This window comes from Habropoda laboriosa, unplaced genomic scaffold (assembly GCF_001263275.1).
Source record: "Habropoda laboriosa isolate 0110345459 unplaced genomic scaffold, ASM126327v1 scaffold214, whole genome shotgun sequence".
In the NCBI taxonomy this organism is placed as follows: domain Eukaryota; kingdom Metazoa; phylum Arthropoda; class Insecta; order Hymenoptera; family Apidae; genus Habropoda; species Habropoda laboriosa.
In genome coordinates this window covers 514879-536017 of record NW_017100328.1, presented here as the reverse complement: position 1 = coordinate 536017, position 21139 = coordinate 514879, and the positions used below count along the sequence as shown (strand labels likewise).

The 21139-nt window shown below is 34.5% G+C and overlaps 2 protein-coding genes and 1 non-coding gene across 3 annotated transcripts in view; 2 read left to right on the top strand and 1 right to left on the bottom strand.

Moving 5' to 3' along the window:
- Positions 1-4129: 4129 nt before the first annotated feature.
- Positions 4130-4213, bottom strand: Trnal-uaa. Its single transcript has one exon. It is a non-coding gene; the product is annotated as a tRNA-Leu (tRNA).
- Positions 4214-7101: 2888 nt separating this feature from the next.
- Positions 7102-8321, top strand: LOC108574416 (protein DPCD). Its single transcript, XM_017936999.1, has 4 exons — positions 7102-7186; positions 7615-7817; positions 7922-8155; positions 8217-8321. Exons 1-4 carry the CDS (start codon positions 7123-7125, stop codon positions 8319-8321), a joined length of 606 nt encoding a protein of 201 aa, XP_017792488.1. The 5' UTR covers positions 7102-7122.
- Positions 8322-8792: 471 nt separating this feature from the next.
- The window catches only part of LOC108574419 (RNA/RNP complex-1-interacting phosphatase), a 43013-nt gene continuing 30666 nt past the window's right edge, over positions 8793-21139 (top strand). The window contains exons 1-2 of the mRNA XM_017937005.1: positions 8793-8886; positions 9552-9627. Coding sequence (XP_017792494.1) covers positions 8864-8886; positions 9552-9627 — 99 coding nt within the window. The 5' untranslated portion in view covers positions 8793-8863. The remainder of the gene's footprint in view (positions 8887-9551; positions 9628-21139) is intronic.

Genomic DNA, 21139 nt, shown 5'->3' with positions numbered 1-21139 from the left:
ATTAGTTCACATGGTGTCCTATTACCTCTAGCTGGCAAACGGTGGCGCGCAGTGTGCACGCTATTGTAAGGGGTTGTTTGTGTTATTAGATTTAGATTGATCAGCACGTGGCACGCGGTACGGCGGCCACGTGCCCATTGCAAACGTTACAACGTGGGTACAATACGAAATCGTTTTTCTTGCGATATTACTTTCCATACTGGCCCCTGTAAAAACACATTCTTCCGTCAATGGATCTGCTATTTTCATACTATTTTCCACGATACGTCGGCACACGTAGTACTAATTAGCTCTTAACCCTCGAACTACTAAGGGGAGGATCCTCGAACCCACAAATCGACGAATTTTTCAACTACTTCCTTTGTGCAAAAAATTCTTAAAAAATGATTTATTGCCGTTTACGCCGTTAAGTTTGATACTCTAAAATCACTGTTGCTACATTATGCGAGAAATACTGCTATATTTGAGAATGTTGAGAAAATAAACCCAAATCAAAAACGACACGCGACATTATAATGGAGAATAGAAAATAGGTAAAGTTTGGGAATTTTTTTTAAAGGTAACTACCAAATGATAAATTTCAATCTTTATTGGAGGATGTAAAGGTAACTTTCAGCTTTCTTCTGCGATTTTTGGAAAGGAAAATATTACAAAATGGAGGAGTTATTGTGAAACTTCTTCTGCCAGAACATCGATTGCTGGCCGCCATTACTGACAAGGGTTGAAAAGTCTGAAATAAAAAATTCTTTTTAATTTATAAATAAAAATGCATTATCTACAGTGTACCATACGATTTAATTATTTAGAAACGTTTAAATTTGATTTTTTTTTTTATAGTAAAAAAGAAGTTTTCCTCTTCAGTCTGCCACCATCTCAGCAATAATTACAATTTTCGAAAAATTCTAAACCAAACTGTAGATAATACATTTCTGTTTATAAATTAAAAAGAACTTTTCATTTCAGACGTTCCAATCCTTGCCAGCAATTGACGTTCCAACATAAGAAGTTTCACAATAACTCCTCCATTTTGTAACACTTTTACTTTCAAAAAATGGAAGAAGAAAGCTAAAAGTTACCTTTACATCCTCCAATAAAGATTGAAATTTGTCATTTAGTAGTTACCTATGAAAAAAATTCCCAAACTTTACCTATTTCTAGGTGTCTCACGGTAATTCATCCTCTTATATTCGAACGTTTCGCCAAGTTAGGTTCTTCAGGGTAGGTACATCGAAACACACTGATAATGTGTGTCATTTTAGATTTAGATTTATAAATTTACAAATTTCTCGATATTCCCAAATGTAACTTATTGAAATTGTTTTTATTGATACATTATTAACGTTGCTTTTCCATTGTTTAAATAATTAAAAAATGGAACACAGGGTAAATGTCCTAGAGAACGAGTGCTGGAGTACTTTCATATTGCGTGTTTTATATTTTAGTACACTAATAGGCTTTTTCGCTCAGTTGCTTTGATCCCTGATACAAACAGCACGGCCCTCGATGTCCGCCAATCCACCGCGAGCAATCAGCTTAGGTTTTTGGCACGTGCGGTCCCATAAAATACTACACGAGATGCTTTGCGCTCCAACTAATTAGACTGTGAAAAAAGTGCTGTTTTATGGAAAATGTGTGGAAACTAGCATATTTCTTAACAATTCTTCGCATAAATGCGGTATAATAATTCTCTTAGTTTCACTCATTAGCGTTATTTCTTCAACCAATTGTTCCATATTTCGCGAAATATCGATTAATTAATTATCGAAACATTTTTAAGTCGTTGAAATTACCGAGTAAATGTTACTCATATAAAACATTTTTCGTCAATTTATGTTAAAAGCATCTCCACGTGAAGTTATCTATTATTTTATTTAACAAATTTCTCTATTTAATGAACAAAAAATGTGCTCGTAATTTATAAGTTAAGAATATTGATTCAATTTCGATAAGATAATTCATCAAGTTATAGTTTACAAATATATTTGTATATTTGTAAACTGTTTCTTTATGAAATTCTGTAATTATACGAGGAAATCTTTAATTAAACATATAAATGATCAATATTCACTCTGCTGCGTTGCAGCTGAAGCTGAACAAACGTTAATACGCTACTTTGTAGCGTCGGTATTCCTGGATGGAATTTGTTGAATTAAAATTTTTCCCAGCACAATTATTTTCTAGAAGCTCGAACAGGTAGGAGAATATAGGTGTTAAATCGGCCCTGAGAAACTTCCCAATTAAAATCCCTCAATTACAATAGCTACTGTAACGAGAGGTCGAACATTAACCAGTAACGAAATAATTCTCTTCTTCCTGGTCAAATATAGACGTTTTCCATCACTTTTCCATAACATTTTTCAATTACTCGTAGCATACAATAACTATCACTTTCAAATTCAATATCTCGAAATAAAATACTCCTCTTGCATCCTTCGTTACACGTAACAATATTAAGTCCCTCCCCTATTTTCTATTAAATCTGTAAGCTATCTACAAATTATTAAAATATTATTAAAAAATTGAATAAAAATAAGTCCAAGCAACTCAGCACCAAATGAAAAGATATTATTTAACCCTTATGTCAATAACCGGGTATCCTTTTGCATAATTCTCACTTAAAATATTTGATCTTCCAAGTAAAAGATTTAAATATCCGTGTTTGCCTCAAGTTTAGAATTTTTTTATCAGAAAACTGCTAAAATTGGACGATAAAGTAGACGATAATTCTGGTTATTGACATAAGGGTTAAACAAATTTTCAAACATTTAAACAAGCCTCCCAAATAATCCAACACTACCTAATTAAACATTTTCTAAATTATCTCCAAATAAATAACAAGACCAAAAGAAGTATCAGAAAATTTTTTAATTGTACAAAGTTCGTAATAATCTATTCAAATTGAAATACTTGTGCGTATCTATGCAATACCTTTTAACAAGGAAGAGTGTCGTTGAAATTTACGTTTTCTCTTGTTTACCGCATTATACTAGCAATTACATATGGTCTTAGAAGTATATTGACGTGTTACTGTGTATGCCCTTTTGCGTCAGAACGATATCGAGGTAGAATTTGAGTCAGGCGTCAAAGGGGATGAACCGGGGTAACCGGGGGCCGGCAGGGATAGGAGCAATCCGGTGATGCACCCTTGACAGTTCACCGTGATAAGATCTGCTCTTTCGCCGAGTCGGCTCCATTTGAATTCTGTTTGTAAGCCCCAGCGACGCTACCCTTCGAATCCATTGTACTTTTATCGACGAGAAAGAATATTACCATCTGCTGATTATCGGTAATCCTTATTCAGCGCTATTGAGTTTCCTTTGTTCTACAACTTCGGCGACAGTTCGCGGTCGCTGACATGTCAAACAGTGTGATTACGTTTGCAGCGAGGTGAACAATAATTAAATAGCATATAATTTCGTAATTGTAATTTTTACATTTTGGAAAGAGATTATTATTGTCATTTTTGCACGACAATAGGTAGACTTTGGTAGAAGCATAAAAGAATGAATTCCTAATTTAAACATTCATTTTGATGACCAATTATGTTCGATACAGTGTAGATCGATTTTGTCAATTTTTCATTTGTATGCATTAATATGCCCCGATTTGTTGATAAATTTAAAAACTGAAGGTTTGTTGTAACTTTTGATGTATGAAATAACATGCTGTGATTCTGAAGGTAGAAAGAAAGTATATACATTATTTAGTATTAAATCCGCAAATTGATTGTAGTAGTATAATCAATTATTGGATAAATTTTGCATTGATCCATATTTTACGATCATAATTCAGTATTTATTGGTATAATCACAAATCCTGAAGTTGATTGTAGTGACATATTTAATTACTGGATAAATTTGTATTTTTTATATAACAAAATTTAATAAAAATATTCTTCGAGGATTTCTAAGCGTTATTTGTTTATCATTTGCTCTTGCACATAAGTTAAATTACATATTGCAAGAAGATAAATTTATACACATCAATTAAAGTTTTCATAACGAACATTATTAAATTTGTCATAAACTTGATGGTTCTATAGGTCTGTAATGCTTTTTAAATATATAGCTATATACAATACACATGTACTTCTATAATTGAAACGCATTTTATAAAAAAAAAAGATTTTTGCCAGGTGTGGGGTTCGAACCCACGCTCCCAATTGGGAACCAGAACTTAAGTCTGGCGCCTTAGACCGCTCGGCCAACCTGGCTTCGTGGTGGAGACGTCTTCTTGGACTATTATAACAACAGCATATCATTTTTCAAATATAACTTTATAAAACGTAATAACAAATATCCTAAACTTATGTTCAGACAATATTCATATGTAATTCGTAACGTTTAAACCTTGTATTAACTGAATTTTGCTTAACAGGTTTTCGCCTTGGCAATGAAGCATGTACCGACAGACCAACTACTGTTCCTAATGACGTTAATTGGACCAACTCTGTATAAAACAACTTGATATACTGCAATCAAAAATAGTGCAAGATATTGGCCTAGTCTAATACAGTTTAACGAGCAGAAAGGGAACAGTATTCTATCTCGGCAACACTAGTTCTAACGCATCCTGAAGCACTCAATATAAATTGAATAAAATAAGATAAGAAAATAATGTCACTAATCATATAATTTTGAGTTCACAATTCGTTAACAGGGAGAAATTTTAACGTTGAAAATCAGCTTGCGAATATATTGGAGGAATATTTTAATCGCAAAAATATGAAATATTTCGTAAACCAGATAAATGAATTGGTGGATACTATGCTTTGCTGAGAAGATGACGAGCGGGACGGCACAGGGGCAAGAGAAGTAAACCGTTCGCTCCACCTTTGATGCTCACCATCATGCGATGGGTTAGGAGATGTGACCGTTTCGGCCAATAATAAAAATGTCTGTGATCTGACTTTATGAGTGTTTTCAGCAACGTACAGTACTAGGAAGACAATTATAAGTAACGATAAATATTATTCCACGGATGAATCGATAAAGGTTTCATTGAAAAAATCTCAATTTACTTTCTTTGCAAATGAAACGATAGAATTTTACGATCAACCAGTATAGTATATAGAATAGAAGCATAGAATTTTATATTTCGAGTATGATTTTAATAAGATATGCTGTCCTAAACTTTATTTGTAATTGCATTGTTTTATTTAGTTTTAATTCCAACCACTACTAATGCTGTAATCTTATTCTGTGCTGAATCGGTAACATTGAAAGTCACAAATGGAGAATAGAATTCTACATATCGGCAGAGCAAAGGGTATTAACACCTAATGCATTTTTGTGTCAAGGTCAGAAGGGCTGAGAGTGCCCTTACCATTTTCGTGTCGCTCCCAACATTACCGATTTAGCATAGAATAAGATTATAGCAGTAATAGTGGTTCGAATTGGATGTATATTTATATGCAAATTTGATAAAAGAAGATTCTTTACAACTGTCGTTTTTACCATCTTCGATGGTTGGATTGTATGTAATTCTTGAACTTTTGCTTTATATCGTAGAGGGTTCTGAAAATTCTGATTTTTTACACAATCGGTATTTCAGAACGTTGAACAGAAAAATACATTATGTGCAAGGTCTATGCTGTACCTCGTCTGCGTCTATATCTCGTCTGTGGTGTTAGGTTTATTCTGTACCTCGTCTACGTTTCAAACGGGCCTTAGGACCTAAATAGAAGTGGGAGATGGAAAAATTGTGGCCTCTCGCTATTAATCTACCAATACAATAGAAGGCTATCACACTTATTTTTCTATAAATGATAGACAACGATCGAGCCTTGCACGAGCAGTTGATAACAGGTGAGCAGTCGATAATAGATTGTACTGCACAATCTACTATTACTCGATGAGTAATCCACAAGTAGCCATTACTATTTCTACTTTTAATTTTTTTATATTATTTATTTCCTTTGCAGTGAATTTGTATTTCTATTTTAATTTTTATATTTTTACACCAACAATTTTACGGCATAACTAATAAGTACTAAGTGATATAATTAATTATTGATAGTAAATCAATAAATAAATATGATAATCAATAGGAAATTTTAAATATACAATTGCAATCCAGTGCCATTTTTTCTTCTATCCATCTCTTTTTCCCTTTTGTAGTGGTGTTGTGTAATTTCCAGGTGTCTCTTCTAAATTCTTTTTCCACGAATTGTTCGTTTCACAATTATTTTGAAAACCCATGGGGCTTGCACACACAACTTCATAAATGACACATTGTAACAACAATCAACGAGAGACGGGACGAATTCTTCGTCTGACCGAGAGAAAGCGAACGGGACAGCTATCTGTCTTTGTCATTTTCGAAATGTTAGGAAGCGACTAGAAAATTCGAGAAGCGTCTGTCTCACGATCCGCGAAGGTCATGCGTTTCCGCGCGAATATCCACATATTAACGCGGCTCGTTAATTAGCCACACTTCATTAGCAACGGTGGAATATAAGTATTGCAGCCGCGGACGCACTCTAGAGCATTCTTGCTGCACTCTTTTGGAAGAAAACGAAAGTATCCATCGGTTGCCTATTAGAGTGGGGAGAGTACGAAGTTTTGCTATCGGACGCCCTTCAGCTAAGAGAGTGCAGGAACTATACCTGGGGTTCCTCTCTGGAGGAGAAAACGGTTGAATTACCCGTCGGTCGCCTTCCAGAGAGTAGAGTATAGACAGCTATTCGAACACATTACAATAATCGCAATTGAACATTGTAATTGTTAAAGGATTCGTTAGATCCGGAATGGAAGAGTTCGGCTGCTTAAAGCCGGACGCCCGAAAATCAAAGCTTGTATTGAAAGGCTGATAAACTAAGAATGAATAAACTTTTGTCTTTCCCTCAGAACCTGAGAGTCCTATTTCCTAACCGTATCCATACGTACCATCCTACACTATTAAAAATATATTATGAATAATTTGATAACAAAAAAATTAAAACATTCGAAGTTCATTAATTTTGTTACCAAAAATTACATAGACAAATAAAATGAATTTGTTATATCTTTTAACCAATTTAATTATCATTGGATAATGTTTGCAACGTATTATTGTAAATATTAGTAAACAATCGATAATTGTTATGGTATAGTTGCTAAGAAACTAGTAAACTATTTACCAATGGCGCCGGATCAGTGGCTGAGTCTTATTCAAAATGCACAGAAAACGGCAATTATCCAAAATGGTAAAATATTTAAAAAATACATTAATGCTATGATCATAATATCTTTATTATTTATGTATTTATTTTGATTAGAAATATCTTTAAATGGTATTTATAAATTGAAAGTTATAAAGCGTTTATGTTTAACCTCCAAAACGTTGGATCAATAGTGAATGTTATTTCAAATTTTTGATTGTACAATAATTATCAGTGAGGTCACAGATGAATGTTTTTTCTATAATTAAGTTAAATGTTTATAATACAGTATTTATTCATTATTAAGTATAAGTTACTAATAAAATTATGTATATTATATAGTTCTATTATATGTATTTCATGAAATGTACAAATTTTTACTTTGTTGTAACCCTTTTATTTTGTTAAATTGCAGTATAATAATGTTAAAAATTAAAATTATATTAAGTGCAATAATTTTACTTTACGAATAGACAAAAGAAAAGTTCATTTTTTAATGGAAGATGGCAGAGAAATGGTAGAAGAATACCATTTGGAGACTAATGTTTTAGTACGAAGAGCATGGAAAGAAAAAGGTAAACTTGGTCAAGATGTAGGTTGGAACATAGAAATTGGAGACCCAGAACCCAGACAAAATAATATTGAAGTCTGTGGAATTCAGGAAAGTTCAAGTGCTGTACGTGAAGCTTGTTTAGCAAAATTTAAAGCTATATTTACAAATGTATATTTCAGTCTCATTAGTGCTGTAGAATGAATGAGTATTATATAATATTTTTGTAGCCATTTATTACAAGACGAATTACAAAGACTTCACTTGAGTGGCGTATAAGAAATTTATCATATCCACGGAATGTTTATTCTGTAACTGCAGAAGATGATGGAACAATAACCATTCGTACCAGCAATAGAAAATATTTTAAGAAAATAATAGTTCCTGATCTAGAACGTGCTGGATTGAAACCAGAACAAGATAGAATATCTTTTACACATCAATACAGTACATTGATTATCACGGTATGAAAACTATTTTTTTAATAATGCTTCTAAATAAATCCTATGATTCTTTTTTTTATAGTATAGTAAACCTCCTGCACTTCTGGATTTAGAGAAAAAGGTATTGAATGAGATATTACAACTAAAGGTGAAAAAAGATGGAGATGCACAGTGTCCAATAAGCTAATAAAAACCTTCATTTTCAAAAACTTTTTTCCTCACTTGCCCACATGTTATGTTATATTGTTCATAAAGTATATAAATACATAAATATATAAGTATTAACATAAATATATATTTTCTCACACACAAACAAACAAACATATATGAAAATGAAATTAAAACACTTAAAATAAATATAAGATCTAATATTAATGTCACACAAGTATTCCACACATTACTATATATAATTGAAAAATTCTGAAACATTTTTATTAACCTATACAATTCTTTTATGTATAATAACAAACCAGATTTAAAGTAAGTATTTCATTAATTTAATTTGTTTTATATATAACACCTGACATAACTAATAATATATAAGGTATAAAATGAATTCATTAACGTAACTGCGTGTGCGCAAAAATCGAGAGATCGATCGATCGTTCTGCGTCACGAGTATGTACCTTTGCCTGCATCTGCTACTGCGTATGTGTACTGTGATAGTGGTATTGCGTTTCGGTGTTGTGCTTTTAATTTTGCATAAAAATATCTAAATAAACGACGGTCATGCCGAAGACAATACCCGATAGGTAACTATTATTTATTTTTTTATTTTCCATAATACCGTTGAGCTAGTTGAGGTATTTGAAACTACGTATTTATTAGTTTAATCTGATCACATTGTAGAGAGGTTATGTTATGCCGACGTTTCTTAATGTTTTTAATATATCTTTTCTAAGCTGAAGTTATAGAAATCTACTTAACTACGAACCAAAAAGCTGTCCTACATATTGAAATTTACATGCTATGAAAATACAAGTAATAATAAATTTTTAATATGCTGAAATATATTTATTGATGCGATTTGTATGGTGCCTAACTTATCGGTTGAAAACGTCTATCTGTGTGAACCGTTAGAGTTCTTAATAGAGGGGGCTTTTTTATTTGAATATAGTAATAAATATGAAGTACAAAATTAATTAAAATAGTTTCATTTGTACAGACTATATTTCGTTGTTCTTTGTAAAATAAAAATTTTATAAGTGACATCGTTATTATTAAATATTAAATGATTTTACTTTGAAGTATTTAAAATTATTATTGGCAACGCATTCAAGCGCCGATAGTGTTTATTTTTCCTTTTAGTATCACCTGTTGCATGTGTCTGTTCAACACATCTATCATATACACATATGTTCGTAAATCATATTTGAGTTTTTATACTTTTATCTGATATTGCTATTTCATATTGCAGGTGGTTGGAATATAAACCTTACGGTACAGTGATCAATGGTACAAAAATTTTACCGTTCAAAGTGCCACTAAAACTGGTGAGTATTATCCTAAATAAACAACTAACGTTTAAGGTCTGATACAGGTTCCGCGTCTTTTTCACGCATTAATGCATTATGTTTCTTAAATTTGAGAATTTCGTAGTGTTTTCGTTGAAAACTTTATAAATTATCAATTTAAGAAATACAGTAAAGTTACTGCTATTTACAGATTTGATAATATGTACGTTTCACGAAAAACTTTCTGAAAGAGCACTATTTTTTATGCACGGATAACGTAATATATTTCCTTTCCGCAGTTTTGTAGGTTATAATAACAAAATGTTTAATTGGTTAAATTTGTTTTTATAAAACTTTAAATAACGCGTGAAATTAGTCTGTTTACTTTTATTCCCTTGTTTACTTTTAGATTTATGTAAAACACTTGAAATCAAATCTGTTTTAAACAAGATATATCAAACAAGCATACTTGTGTTATTTTCGCACCGTGATGTGAGGTTACGTTAAATTGTTAAATCCGAAAAATATATGATAATAAAATTACCAAACAGAATTAAAGTGAAACAACGTATCAATTGTCCAACAAAAATAATCGACTAACCTTATTTTACTTATACATTTAACGTATCCCAGAAGTGAAGTGAGTTTCATTTGCAAATCGTGCTTCTAAAACCATACCTTTCGAACGTATAGCCGGTGTCCTCGGAATTGCGTGTTTCTTTTTTTTTTTTCTGTCCTCCGTACTAAATCAAAGATCCTCTTCGCGGGGGTCGTGGTGACTTCGAAGCCGAGATAAGATCGCATCGAATTCCAGAAATAGAGGATACAGTGTCAGTACCTATAGGTGTCGGTGGGTGTATGTGCGTACACGTTTTGGAATTCATGGCACACAGGCCTCTGCAAAATCCATTCGAACCCGCTGGTATACAAACAATTTTTATATACTTTAAAATGTCATATAATTAATATACTTAAAATGTAATAATATAATATTTTTATACACTTTAAATATTACAATACACGACATCGTACGCACTTGTATGTGATACATAAAAACTTGTTAAGGTTATGTACCATTTGCATAATAGTTAGACGTTAGTTTTAAAATTTACGATTGTTGCATTCGTTAAAAGTGTTTATTCATCAACTAATATGACTCGTTCGTAATTGTGAAGTACGTAATCATAATATATTTTACACTTACACGAAGGAACGTCTCATACCATCTTTATTATCTTATTATCGTTGTTATATTTTTCTAAATTCTTACATCGGTAACTACTTTTCCATTCTTTCGTGGAAAATGTTTAAAACAATATGAAGTTTCTTCAGACGTGTACAAAGTGTGGTAGATATAAAAGTATACTCGTGAAACGTGAAGTTTCATCAGGTAAAAATTTCTTTTATACCACTGGTTCAGCATCATGAACGAGGGAGGCTCGTCGTTTATCGATGAATGCTAGTGGTAACGGTAAGGTGGGAAAAAACACCTTCGTGAGATCTCGTATCGGTTTAAGCCAAATTGCTGTATTGTTACATGCTCTCACTCCCAGCATAGATATAAACAAGCTTGATGTATGCACAGTTTCGTCCGATACGTATGGTCGTGCTTTTTGGATCGTGAATAGCCCCGGTCGATTGTTTGCCTAGTAGCTGAACAAAGTCCGATCGTACGTTCCCATGCTGGTTGCTGCTGTGTGATGTATCGCGCTCGTGCTGCGGCATTCATTGATGTTTTTTGATTTCAAGGATACATGAATTCACTATCTTTCTTTCACTTTCTTTTAGATTTATTATGCTAGTAGTTTGATCATCTCTTTCTGTGATTGTATCTTTACATTTAACCCTTAACCGGTCACGTGAAATTTTCGTGCATAAACGGTTAGGTTAGGTCTGTGAGACTGATATTTTTAAATAGGAACGGTTAGACACACGAGATTCTCGTAAACTTTTTTTTAGAACTCAATAGAAACTGAACTTAAACGTTTACTTTTTCGCATTGGTACATTGATAGATTTAAGTTACAAAAGGAAATATAGCAAAATATGAATTTAGCGTAGCAAATTCAAGAAATGTCAGCAGATTTATAAATGACCATTTCGAAATGTATTATACAATGAAAATTGTTCGATACGTTTAACAGTCGTGAAATATGACGATATTTATACCGTATAAGATAGAGGCAAACATTATAACTTTATCTACAGACGAATGAAAACATACGGTACAGTAGCGGCCATAAGTTTAAGAGAGGGAGATGTGATTTAGATTGTATGTACATTATACGAATAATTGGCTTGGTGGGAAAGTAATGTCGGTTTTATGAATGCAAAAGTCAATCAATTTAAAACCTTCTCGAGGTTTTAAAGTCATCGGTGTTTTTTCGCCAGCTATGACATTTTTTCCATGTTTTACAAATTCGACAACTTTAACATTCGTACTAAATATTCCAGGTTTTCATTTTAACCCTTATATATTTTATAATCTCATTTTATTTATTTATTATTTATTGTTGTACTATTACTTTATCACCAGCCAAATTTTTATAACAATTACAATTAACAAAGTTACAATTGTAACTTATCTCCTGAGGAACGAAGAAAAACCGGGTTACAGAGGGTTAAAACAAATAGTAGGTCCCTTCTAACCGTGATACCCTTTGGCACCTGTAAACCAGCATACGGTAACGTTTCTCGTGTAACGCGGTACGTAAGGTCGACTTGACGGATAAAGTATAAAATGGTATGAACAGTGAATAGATTTCCACGTGAAAGTCAGTGTTGGCAGCTTGGTGCTCCGCTGGAGGCGAGTAGCACCGCTATTCCCGTTTGTTTCGAGTCATTTAATTTCCGCCTAACTCGCAGCGAACCGGTTTTTCTCGTCTACCGTGGGTCCTCTGGTTCACAGCGGACAGTTGCAAATAAGTTCCGAACCTTTTTGAGTGGATTGGCCGCTATGCATATAGGTGCATGCATACGCAAAATAGGAGGGTGCCTCGACTAATTGATTCTGGCGTCGCGGGCATTACATAAAACAAGTCGAAGTGAGGGCCAGGAATTGGAGTTGGGTTGATTGGGCCTGTTGCACGGCCGCGGGGGGCCACTCGTTAATAGGGTCTTGAAATGCCCCGTGCTTGTGACTGTGTGGTGTGTGCCCGTGATTCTCTCTCTCTCTCTCTCTCTCCCTCCGTGTTCCGTGGTGCTCTCTTGTACTCTTGTCCCTCGTGCTCGTGCTGGTACCTGTGCCAATATCCGTTCTTCCTTTACCTCCGTGCCTTTGGACCGCACGACGGACCGCTTCTTCATCTTTTATAAGAACGTGTAACAAATATCGGATCACACGAAACGTGATACCGTCTTTGCCGACACACCGTACACTTTCTACCTTCTTCCTACCTTTTCATTTATTTTAGTCGGACATCGGCCTCGATGAATTTAAGTCGACACCCTTACAGTCACATATACATTGTAAAGGATGCGCTTTAAAGTTAATTTTCATTTTTGGATTGAATTTCCTACGCGGTGGTGTAATTTGCTACAGTATCGGCGGAGTAGCGATCCGCGAACTTTTTTATACCCTCGCGCGTTGTATCGTTCGACCGACTCGCATAATTCCCCCCCGGTTTTAACGCAGCCCGTCGCTTTTTTGCCTTTCGTGTTGCACTTATCATTTTTTGATATCGCTGTTGTTTTACACACTCGACGGTAATAATTCATGGATACGACGTAGTCGACGATACTCTTCCCCCGCTTCCTTCTCTTCCGCCTCTCCGTTCTCGTATTTTAATTATTTGCTCGACCATTTTCAACACGTACAGAATGTTCTACAATTGGTATAATTATGAAGGCGTGAATTCTATATGAAAATATAAACTGGAAATGTTGGATAAAATTTTTCCCATACGAAGCTTAGTTTTTGGGAATTAATCGTCAATTCTGGGGAATTAATTGACGCATTTTGAGCAAAATTTAGATATTATTTCTTGTTCGAAAGAATTAATTTTGAACATTTTGAAAAATTTTAAATGTATTGTATTTCTTGCTTTGCTCAGAATTTATAGTTACGTCAAATGTGTACTTTAAGCATTAGTTCTTCTCGTTTTCATATTTGCAATCCACAAACATGCAAAATTAAAAAAAAAATCAATTCATTTCATAATATCGAATGTTACTGCTCTTCACAATAAGCGAAATGTAACGTATTTATTTAAGCATATTTATAATCACCGACTTTTTATTTCGTGCTTCACAAGGCTTGTTTATCGCGAAAGATTCACCGCGAAAGATAAATTACCGAAAGATGAAATGGTAGTTACGGTCATACACGTGTTACTTACGGTGTGTTATTAGGGAGAAATATTAAAATGTTTTCATCGCTCATGCAGATGTTTATTGCCCGAAAAGTTTTCCCTTTGCCTTTATTCCATAAACTGGGTATAGGTGCTTATTACCTGTATCAGCTTTCATCGGCCACGTTGCTGTATAATATTATAGTGAAACGCGAAAGATACTCAAGCAATACGCAACCATTGAATAGATAACAATCACGTTTATACGTCCGAGATGTTAACGCTGTTGATATCAAAACGAAGTGTTATTAATTACAATATCGGTATGCAAATAATTCGGATTGCACATTTATTTATATTACAATTTCTCAACGACGTTGTATTCTATTTTAAACGAGCAATACTATTCGTTAAATAAAATAAAATTGAATAAGTAGTATTTTTAAAAAGAGAAACACCTGTCCGGTAGCTTGAGAAAGACGTCTTTCCTTTTGACATAAGAAAATGTGGAATGATTTAGACGCGGGAAATCAAAGAGCAGATAGGCATATCGGATAGTATAGTATTCTTTCATTCTTACCATTCCATGCAGTTCGACCGCATACCTGACGTTTTCCCCGGAGACCTAGGAACCACGGCAAATTCTGCACATAGAAGCAGAATATTAATTTCTGACTCAAGTTCGGGTTAGAATCCACCTGAGAATGGATAGGCTGTCTTCGTGGGTGATATCTGTATTTCAACCTCTGAAAATCTTCAGCAGTTTGATCGCTATCGTGTTAACTTCTCGGTTACATTCGGACTAACCAACGCTCGTTGCTTTTTCCACCTTGTATAAGGTAAGAACCGCTTTATTTTGAAAGGAACGAATCGAGATTTCGTGTATTTTATCTTACAAAATCTCCTGTAATATTTTCTGTCTCTTCTAAACAGAATATTTGATCGTCGAATCATTTTCCCAAGCGTATACGTATAGATATACCGGAATCGAAGTTAATCGAAGGATATTCGATAGATGTTAACCATTTAAAACCGTTTAAATTAGGTATGAAAATTGTGTCGTACAACCTTACCTACAGAAGGTAATTAGGTGACCTGTTTTACGTAAATCATCTTGTATATGGAGTTCTTCTATTAGAATTTGAAAATATTAGACTGTTAACGTTATTTCAAATTGACGTGCCTTCTTCTTGCTGAAATTGTTATTCTAAACATACCTCTGTTGGTTTAGCGTAATTGGATTGGAAACCAGTTTCGAAGTTGTACGCGTGTAAAAACATACGTGTCAACACACGTAACGTCTCACATTTTGCGTGTGTTCCACGCGTCGCGTATATTTTTCATTGGTAAAAAAAGCCGTACTGTACGTATTGAAAATTTGTCAAATGATATACGTGAAATATTAATGCGTTGCTTCCTTGTAAATGGCTTTGTAACATGGGCATCTACCGTGTTAAATTCACGTGAATATTTATGATGGCAGAGTTTCCTCCAAGAAAGAAACCGTTTCATGTTGACACACGATTTAAGATACGCGATGATTTGTCCGATTAATAATTCAAATAGTAATAATTTATAAACTTTTTCGGAGGGCCGTCGAAAATCGAAAAACCATTAAAACTCTTCAAAATTACGCGGCGAAGACGTAGAATTAATTTGTCAGGCATACTAAAATCATCATTCATCCGCTGCCATACACGCGATACTTTGCTCATCCGCAAATATTTTTTCAGATATAATTTATGAACAAGTCCCTGGCAAGTGAGGAATTTTTTTCTGTCATTGTCCGGATCTCGTGTCCCTCGGACTTTTTGGCTTTCGTTCTCCTCCTCTTCTTCTTCTTCTTCTTCTTCTTTTTTTTCAGCAAAATTTTAAGTAACGGTTCTCGGTGATGGTAATCGGTTTGTTCACTGTCGGAAATAATAAACGGCGGCATTGTACTTTGTCATAGACGCTAATCTTACGAGTAAACATTGGATTTTACGATGGACGTCTTATGATTCCATGCTACTCTTATGTTAAACTTACGAAATCTACCCGAAATAAACATGAGCTTCGTCATACTCACCTACAAACCTAGCATACCAGCGAGTTCAACATGCTTTTTTAAAAAAAAAAATCCTTTTTCCACATATGAGCCGTTCAGTGCACAAATCGATTAACTCCATAAAATGAGAAGTCGAGAAATTATTATAAATATAAAAAGTTATGACTATACCAAGTGCTTTGACACTTAAATTTAAGATTTTTCAAAAAGTGGAGTTAATCGATTTGCGCACTGAACGGCTCATATATAACTATTTTATCGAAACTTCCAAAATGTTACTGTTATCGATATTCTTAAAATCTCGTCAATATACTTCGAACGAAATCGATTATAAAGGATAAAGTAACATTTTCTGTAGAAATCCTAATTTTGATCGTCTTCTCTCGTATCTACATCTTTCTTTGATAGTGTAATAAATTTTACGTCGACAGACAAGTGAACTTTTCAAATCTAATTCACAAATTTATTTTCATCACAGTATATCGCAAATATTTTTCTACGATTTCCAAGTAGGTTTATACTAATTTTATTTATTTAGTTCAAATAATTCACAAGTTTATGTATATCACAGCGTATTATTTATCGTAAACATTTTTCTCCAATTTCCAAATTGTTTGTCCGTTTATACAGAACTCGCATATTCGTTAATTCTCGACTTAAAAGTTTTCGATAGTTGCATATTCCGGTTGACGGACGAATTTATTAGTTTCCAGCGAGGTGGATCGGCGTGTCCTACATTATTAGGATGGCAAGTGTTTGTTTAACACTCCGTGCAATTTCCTATCTTCCCATAGCCGAGAGAAGGGACCTCGTGAAAGGGATGAATGCGAAGAAGTGCAGGAGAGGAGGAGATAGCGATTGTAATTTATGCCGAAGTTAGCGAGCAACTTCGATGACTTTGTAAAATATTACTGATCCCCGTTTCGGAGATCTTATCTGGCTCCGACACCGCGATTCGTTTCGTCGGAACGCCTTTCTCTTCTTCTTCGTCTTCTTACTTCTGCTCTTCTTCTAGCAGGCTGGCGCCTGTAAGGAGGTCGTGCGTCACGCCGAGAGACCCACTGCGCCACACCGACTTCTTCGCTCTCCAAGTTCTGTCATTTGTTGATGAAATTTGTTCTCTTACATACTTACCTCTCTTCCACGTTCTTCGGAATCTCTCTGTGTTATGATCGATGTGCCGGATTTTTGTCCCAATCAACACACCTTTCTTCCGTTTCTTCTTGCAAACAAAACACCATTCCTTTCGTATTTTCTGTTTATTAGTTCGAACCTTAGTTTGGAGCGTTTTATGTTTATCAATGCTCCGTAGGCAATTTTGGGTGTTCGACGACTCAAACGAAATTTCACTCTTGCATTCCTTCGAACATTTCATTCGACTCTTGCAATTTTATCGTAGAGGAGATTGAAAAATGCGTGAGAAGTAGGTTACAAAAATTTTACGTGTACGTATTGTATTTCTTGCTTCGGTCAAAATTTATTTCACTCTTGGATTTTTATTTTTACCGAAAGGAGTTTTACACATTTGACTTAACGAACAATCGTGTAATGCAGCAGAGATTTCACCAAGTATCCCAGAATACTTTTTCAGATTCTTTAAAAGCCTAGAAGAGTAAAAAAAGTAGACTTAAACGTGAACAATACAGTTTGCTGAGTGTGAAGCAATATGTTTGCCTATGGAGGAATAATACTCTGAAAATGATCATAAAAGTGTCTATAAAATATGTCGAATATTTACAATGATTGTAGCCGTCATAATAAAATAATGTTTGCAATATACTATTATAAATATTAGCAAACAATCGATGAAAGTCTTTTTCACTATTCTTCAAAGAAGGACCTTGTCGTCGTACTTTACTTGACAAAAAAAAAAAAAATATCTTTTATTAACGAAGAATATTAATATCGAAATTAATTTTGTCATCAACCACGTTGGTGTGTATTTATACGAAACAATTCATACGAAAGATTTCGAGGGGTATAATACCTACGCAAGGATAAAAAAGGCGAACGTTATAGAGGAAACGAAACCTGTGACTAACGTGAAAGTAGGTAACAAATTGCCGAAAAAAAAAACAGTAAAAGTTTTTGTCGGGTCCCAACGCAGTCATTGCATGGTTTCCAGGTGTGGGTGCCGAAGGGGGTGATTGAGGCGCAGGGTTTAGATGCCGCGCGGCAGAGGAACGCACGCCGCGGAGGACACTTTTGTTTCGTACTTTAGTGTCATGCTGTCCCATCCATCGCGTTTCATCAGATATGGTAGCTGGGCCATGGCCTATCTCTGCTAGATGAGATGGCGAGTGTCCATCCCGAGGCCCTCTCTTTCCGGGAACCCCGTGGAGTAAAGGAGATCTCGCAGTAGCCAAGCTTATCTTTTTGCCTGATCGTGTTTCACTGTTTCCCTTATTTTGCAAGGCTTCGTTACGCGCAGATATTACCTACTTACAACCGTATGCGAGCGAGCGCCGTTACATGCTCTCTCGGCGCATACGAGCGTAAGCAATCCTCTGATATTTTCCCGCGAGGGACAATTACGTTCCTAGAAATCGTGTAACGAATGTGAAATCGTTATCTGGCGTACATTTGTTACGTACGTTGTCATTTTACTAGCTTACGCACTGTTTTAGTTTGTTTGAGCTTCCGAGACCTCGGGTGAGGTCTATTTTAGCTGTGCAGATTAAATTTTTCAGGTATAATTGTTCTTGTCTTTTTAGGAAAGTTTAGATACTTGGTAAGGCGACTGAGATTTTTGTGCTTAATGGTAATCGAGGTTTATATTTCTGCGGTTGACCGATTAACGTCGACCACTGTGAATTATAAACGTTGCCAAATAATATGATTCATGCTTTGATGTTCATTACATTCGCATTGAAAATCCCTATGCGAGCAAATCACTTAATCGTGATAATTACCTTTATAGCTTTGGTTTACCATTGTAGACATTTTTTAAATAACTTTGTCCTTTAGTCCGTCCTTGTTCATCTATAATAATTTTTATCGAAACATTTGCTCTTCTTTAAATCTTTCAAATAGATCCGTATATGGGATTGTTAATAAGTCGGGAGTACACATTTCTGGGCTTACGCGCTTTATTAATATTGTTTAATTTGGAGTAGTGGTTTAAATCAGATTTTACGTATATTTCATTTTCATGTAACAATTTTGAAGAAAATGTTAGGATGAAAATAATTAATATTCAAAGGGCAACTATGACTTACTAGTTAATGTTTTTTTCTTTTTTTGAAAATTTTCAATTCAACTTGTAGGTTGATGTATTTATATGGATATGCAATTGAGTTCAGTCGAGATTCATATTGTTATGCACGAGCACATATTTTTATAATCTTAGTGAATAATACAGTTTTCTAACTTACCACATATTACGTACATGTAACATAGTTACAATTTTTCAATCCCTTCGTTATTTCTTTTGCTTTACTTTCTCGTTTAATAAAAATGTGTCTAGAAAATATAAGAAACACAGTGGAGAGCATATACAATTTATTTCAATTCTTCATTATTCCGCTGAAACAATTAATTGAACAATGCTGAACACGTGGATAATTTATTACACCATTTCCTATGATGTATATGTTTTGACAGTTCCACAATGCAAACATTTTTACAACTGGGCATAGCATGATTCCTCGTGCAAAAATTCATGGAAAGTGTGGAACAAAACTTTTCTATTTGAACCTTCGTTGTCGAGGAAATGAACCTTGAAAATTTATGAGTCAGCACGCTTGGCCATGTCTCAACGTAATGCTACAAACTATTACTTGTGTTTATATTTCTATGTTTATGGACATTGCCAATTTCATAATTTGACTTCTGTCATTTTTTTTACTTACTATCGCGTTCAGCCTGACAAAATTAATCGAGCTACTGCAATTTACGTTTCACTGAAAACGAAGCTTCGTATAAAAAATATTATTCTATATTTTTGACATCAGACACTATATTTACATTCTCGTTCAGATTTCATAATGTAATAGTACTCAACTCTGCGGTAATATTTATCCAGAGAAAGATCTCGGAATGCTACTTACAAAAGAACATGCCAAATGATAATCACCGATTTTGATGAATCTTTGGTATATAATACTTCTCAAAAAAATATTCGACGCGTATTTTTTTATATCCGCAATCATCCACGGTGAAGGGGTGAAAATCGCCCTCATAGTTGGAATCTAGTACCTCAAAAACTATTAAAAATAGAGGAATGGTGTAAGTTTATGCATTTTGTATTTTTCAACGACAATTAAGAAAAAAGATAACATAAGAAAAAGTTCTAAACAAATATGTTTGTTACTCCCAATTTTGTGGACAATTTTCGTCCTTTCAATGTGAACCATCGCCGATAAGAAAAACACGTGTCAGATATATTTTTTACTTTATTATCACTTCACATGTTCTCTCGTTAAATGAACCTTTGTCGACGATCCTTCGTCCGTTTAGAACATCGAAATCGTAAAACAATAAAACGATCGAAAAATATAACGAGTGACATTCGTTTAAACAATACTACACGTTCCCGTTCAATCTTCGCAAGAACGTCGTAATGACTTGGTCTCTAGTACATGGTACTGGATCCTCTTGATCCTAACACACGGAATAATGATTCACAAACGTTCCATAAGGGATTTATCTTGGACCGAGGACGATCGTTAGGAGACAATAGTATTACTTTTCCTTTATTTCTCGACATATCCGCTCTCAGGATTCCACATATCTCGCCCGTTCTCTGCCCTCTTCCGCCTCTATCAGGTCCACGTTCTTTATATCCGATATTACTATTTGTGTATGGTAGAGAACGCAGTATCCATTTGAATTGTAGCGACGATACAAGTAAAGCTGAAAGAATGTGTTTGGTGAAAGAAGGGTAAGACAGAGAATGGGGGAGAAACGAACATTTGTGAATTCGGTAGTTTGGATGCCTCCAATACTAGGGGTCTGAAAGATGCGGCAGTGGCTTTATGCTTCTGGTACATAAATTTCGTTTCAATGGCGCGCGTATGAGTCGGCGCTCACTGTTCTCTTCTACCTGTCCTTTCCCTTTTTTTTTTCACCGTCCTCTTATTTCCGTTCCTTGCTTTCTTCTTCCTTTCGACCCTGGTTACTTCTGTTTCTTTCTTTTTTCTCTTCTCTCTTTTTCGCTTAGTCTCTCATCCGTTTGGGGAAATGTCACCGGTGCAGCAGTGACGCACGGAAAAATT

Excerpts from the sequence above, each read along its gene's own strand:
- LOC108574416 (XM_017936999.1), top strand. The coding sequence starts at position 7,123 with ATGGCGCCGGATCAGTGGCTGAGTCTTATTCAAAATGCACAGAAAACG. Across the intron at positions 7,818-7,921 it reads TTCAGGAAAGTTCAAGTGCT|CCATTTATTACAAGACGAAT; the intron begins GTACGTGAAGCT and ends ATATTTTTGTAG. Across the intron at positions 8,156-8,216 it reads ACAGTACATTGATTATCACG|TATAGTAAACCTCCTGCACT; the intron begins GTATGAAAACTA and ends TTTTTTTTATAG.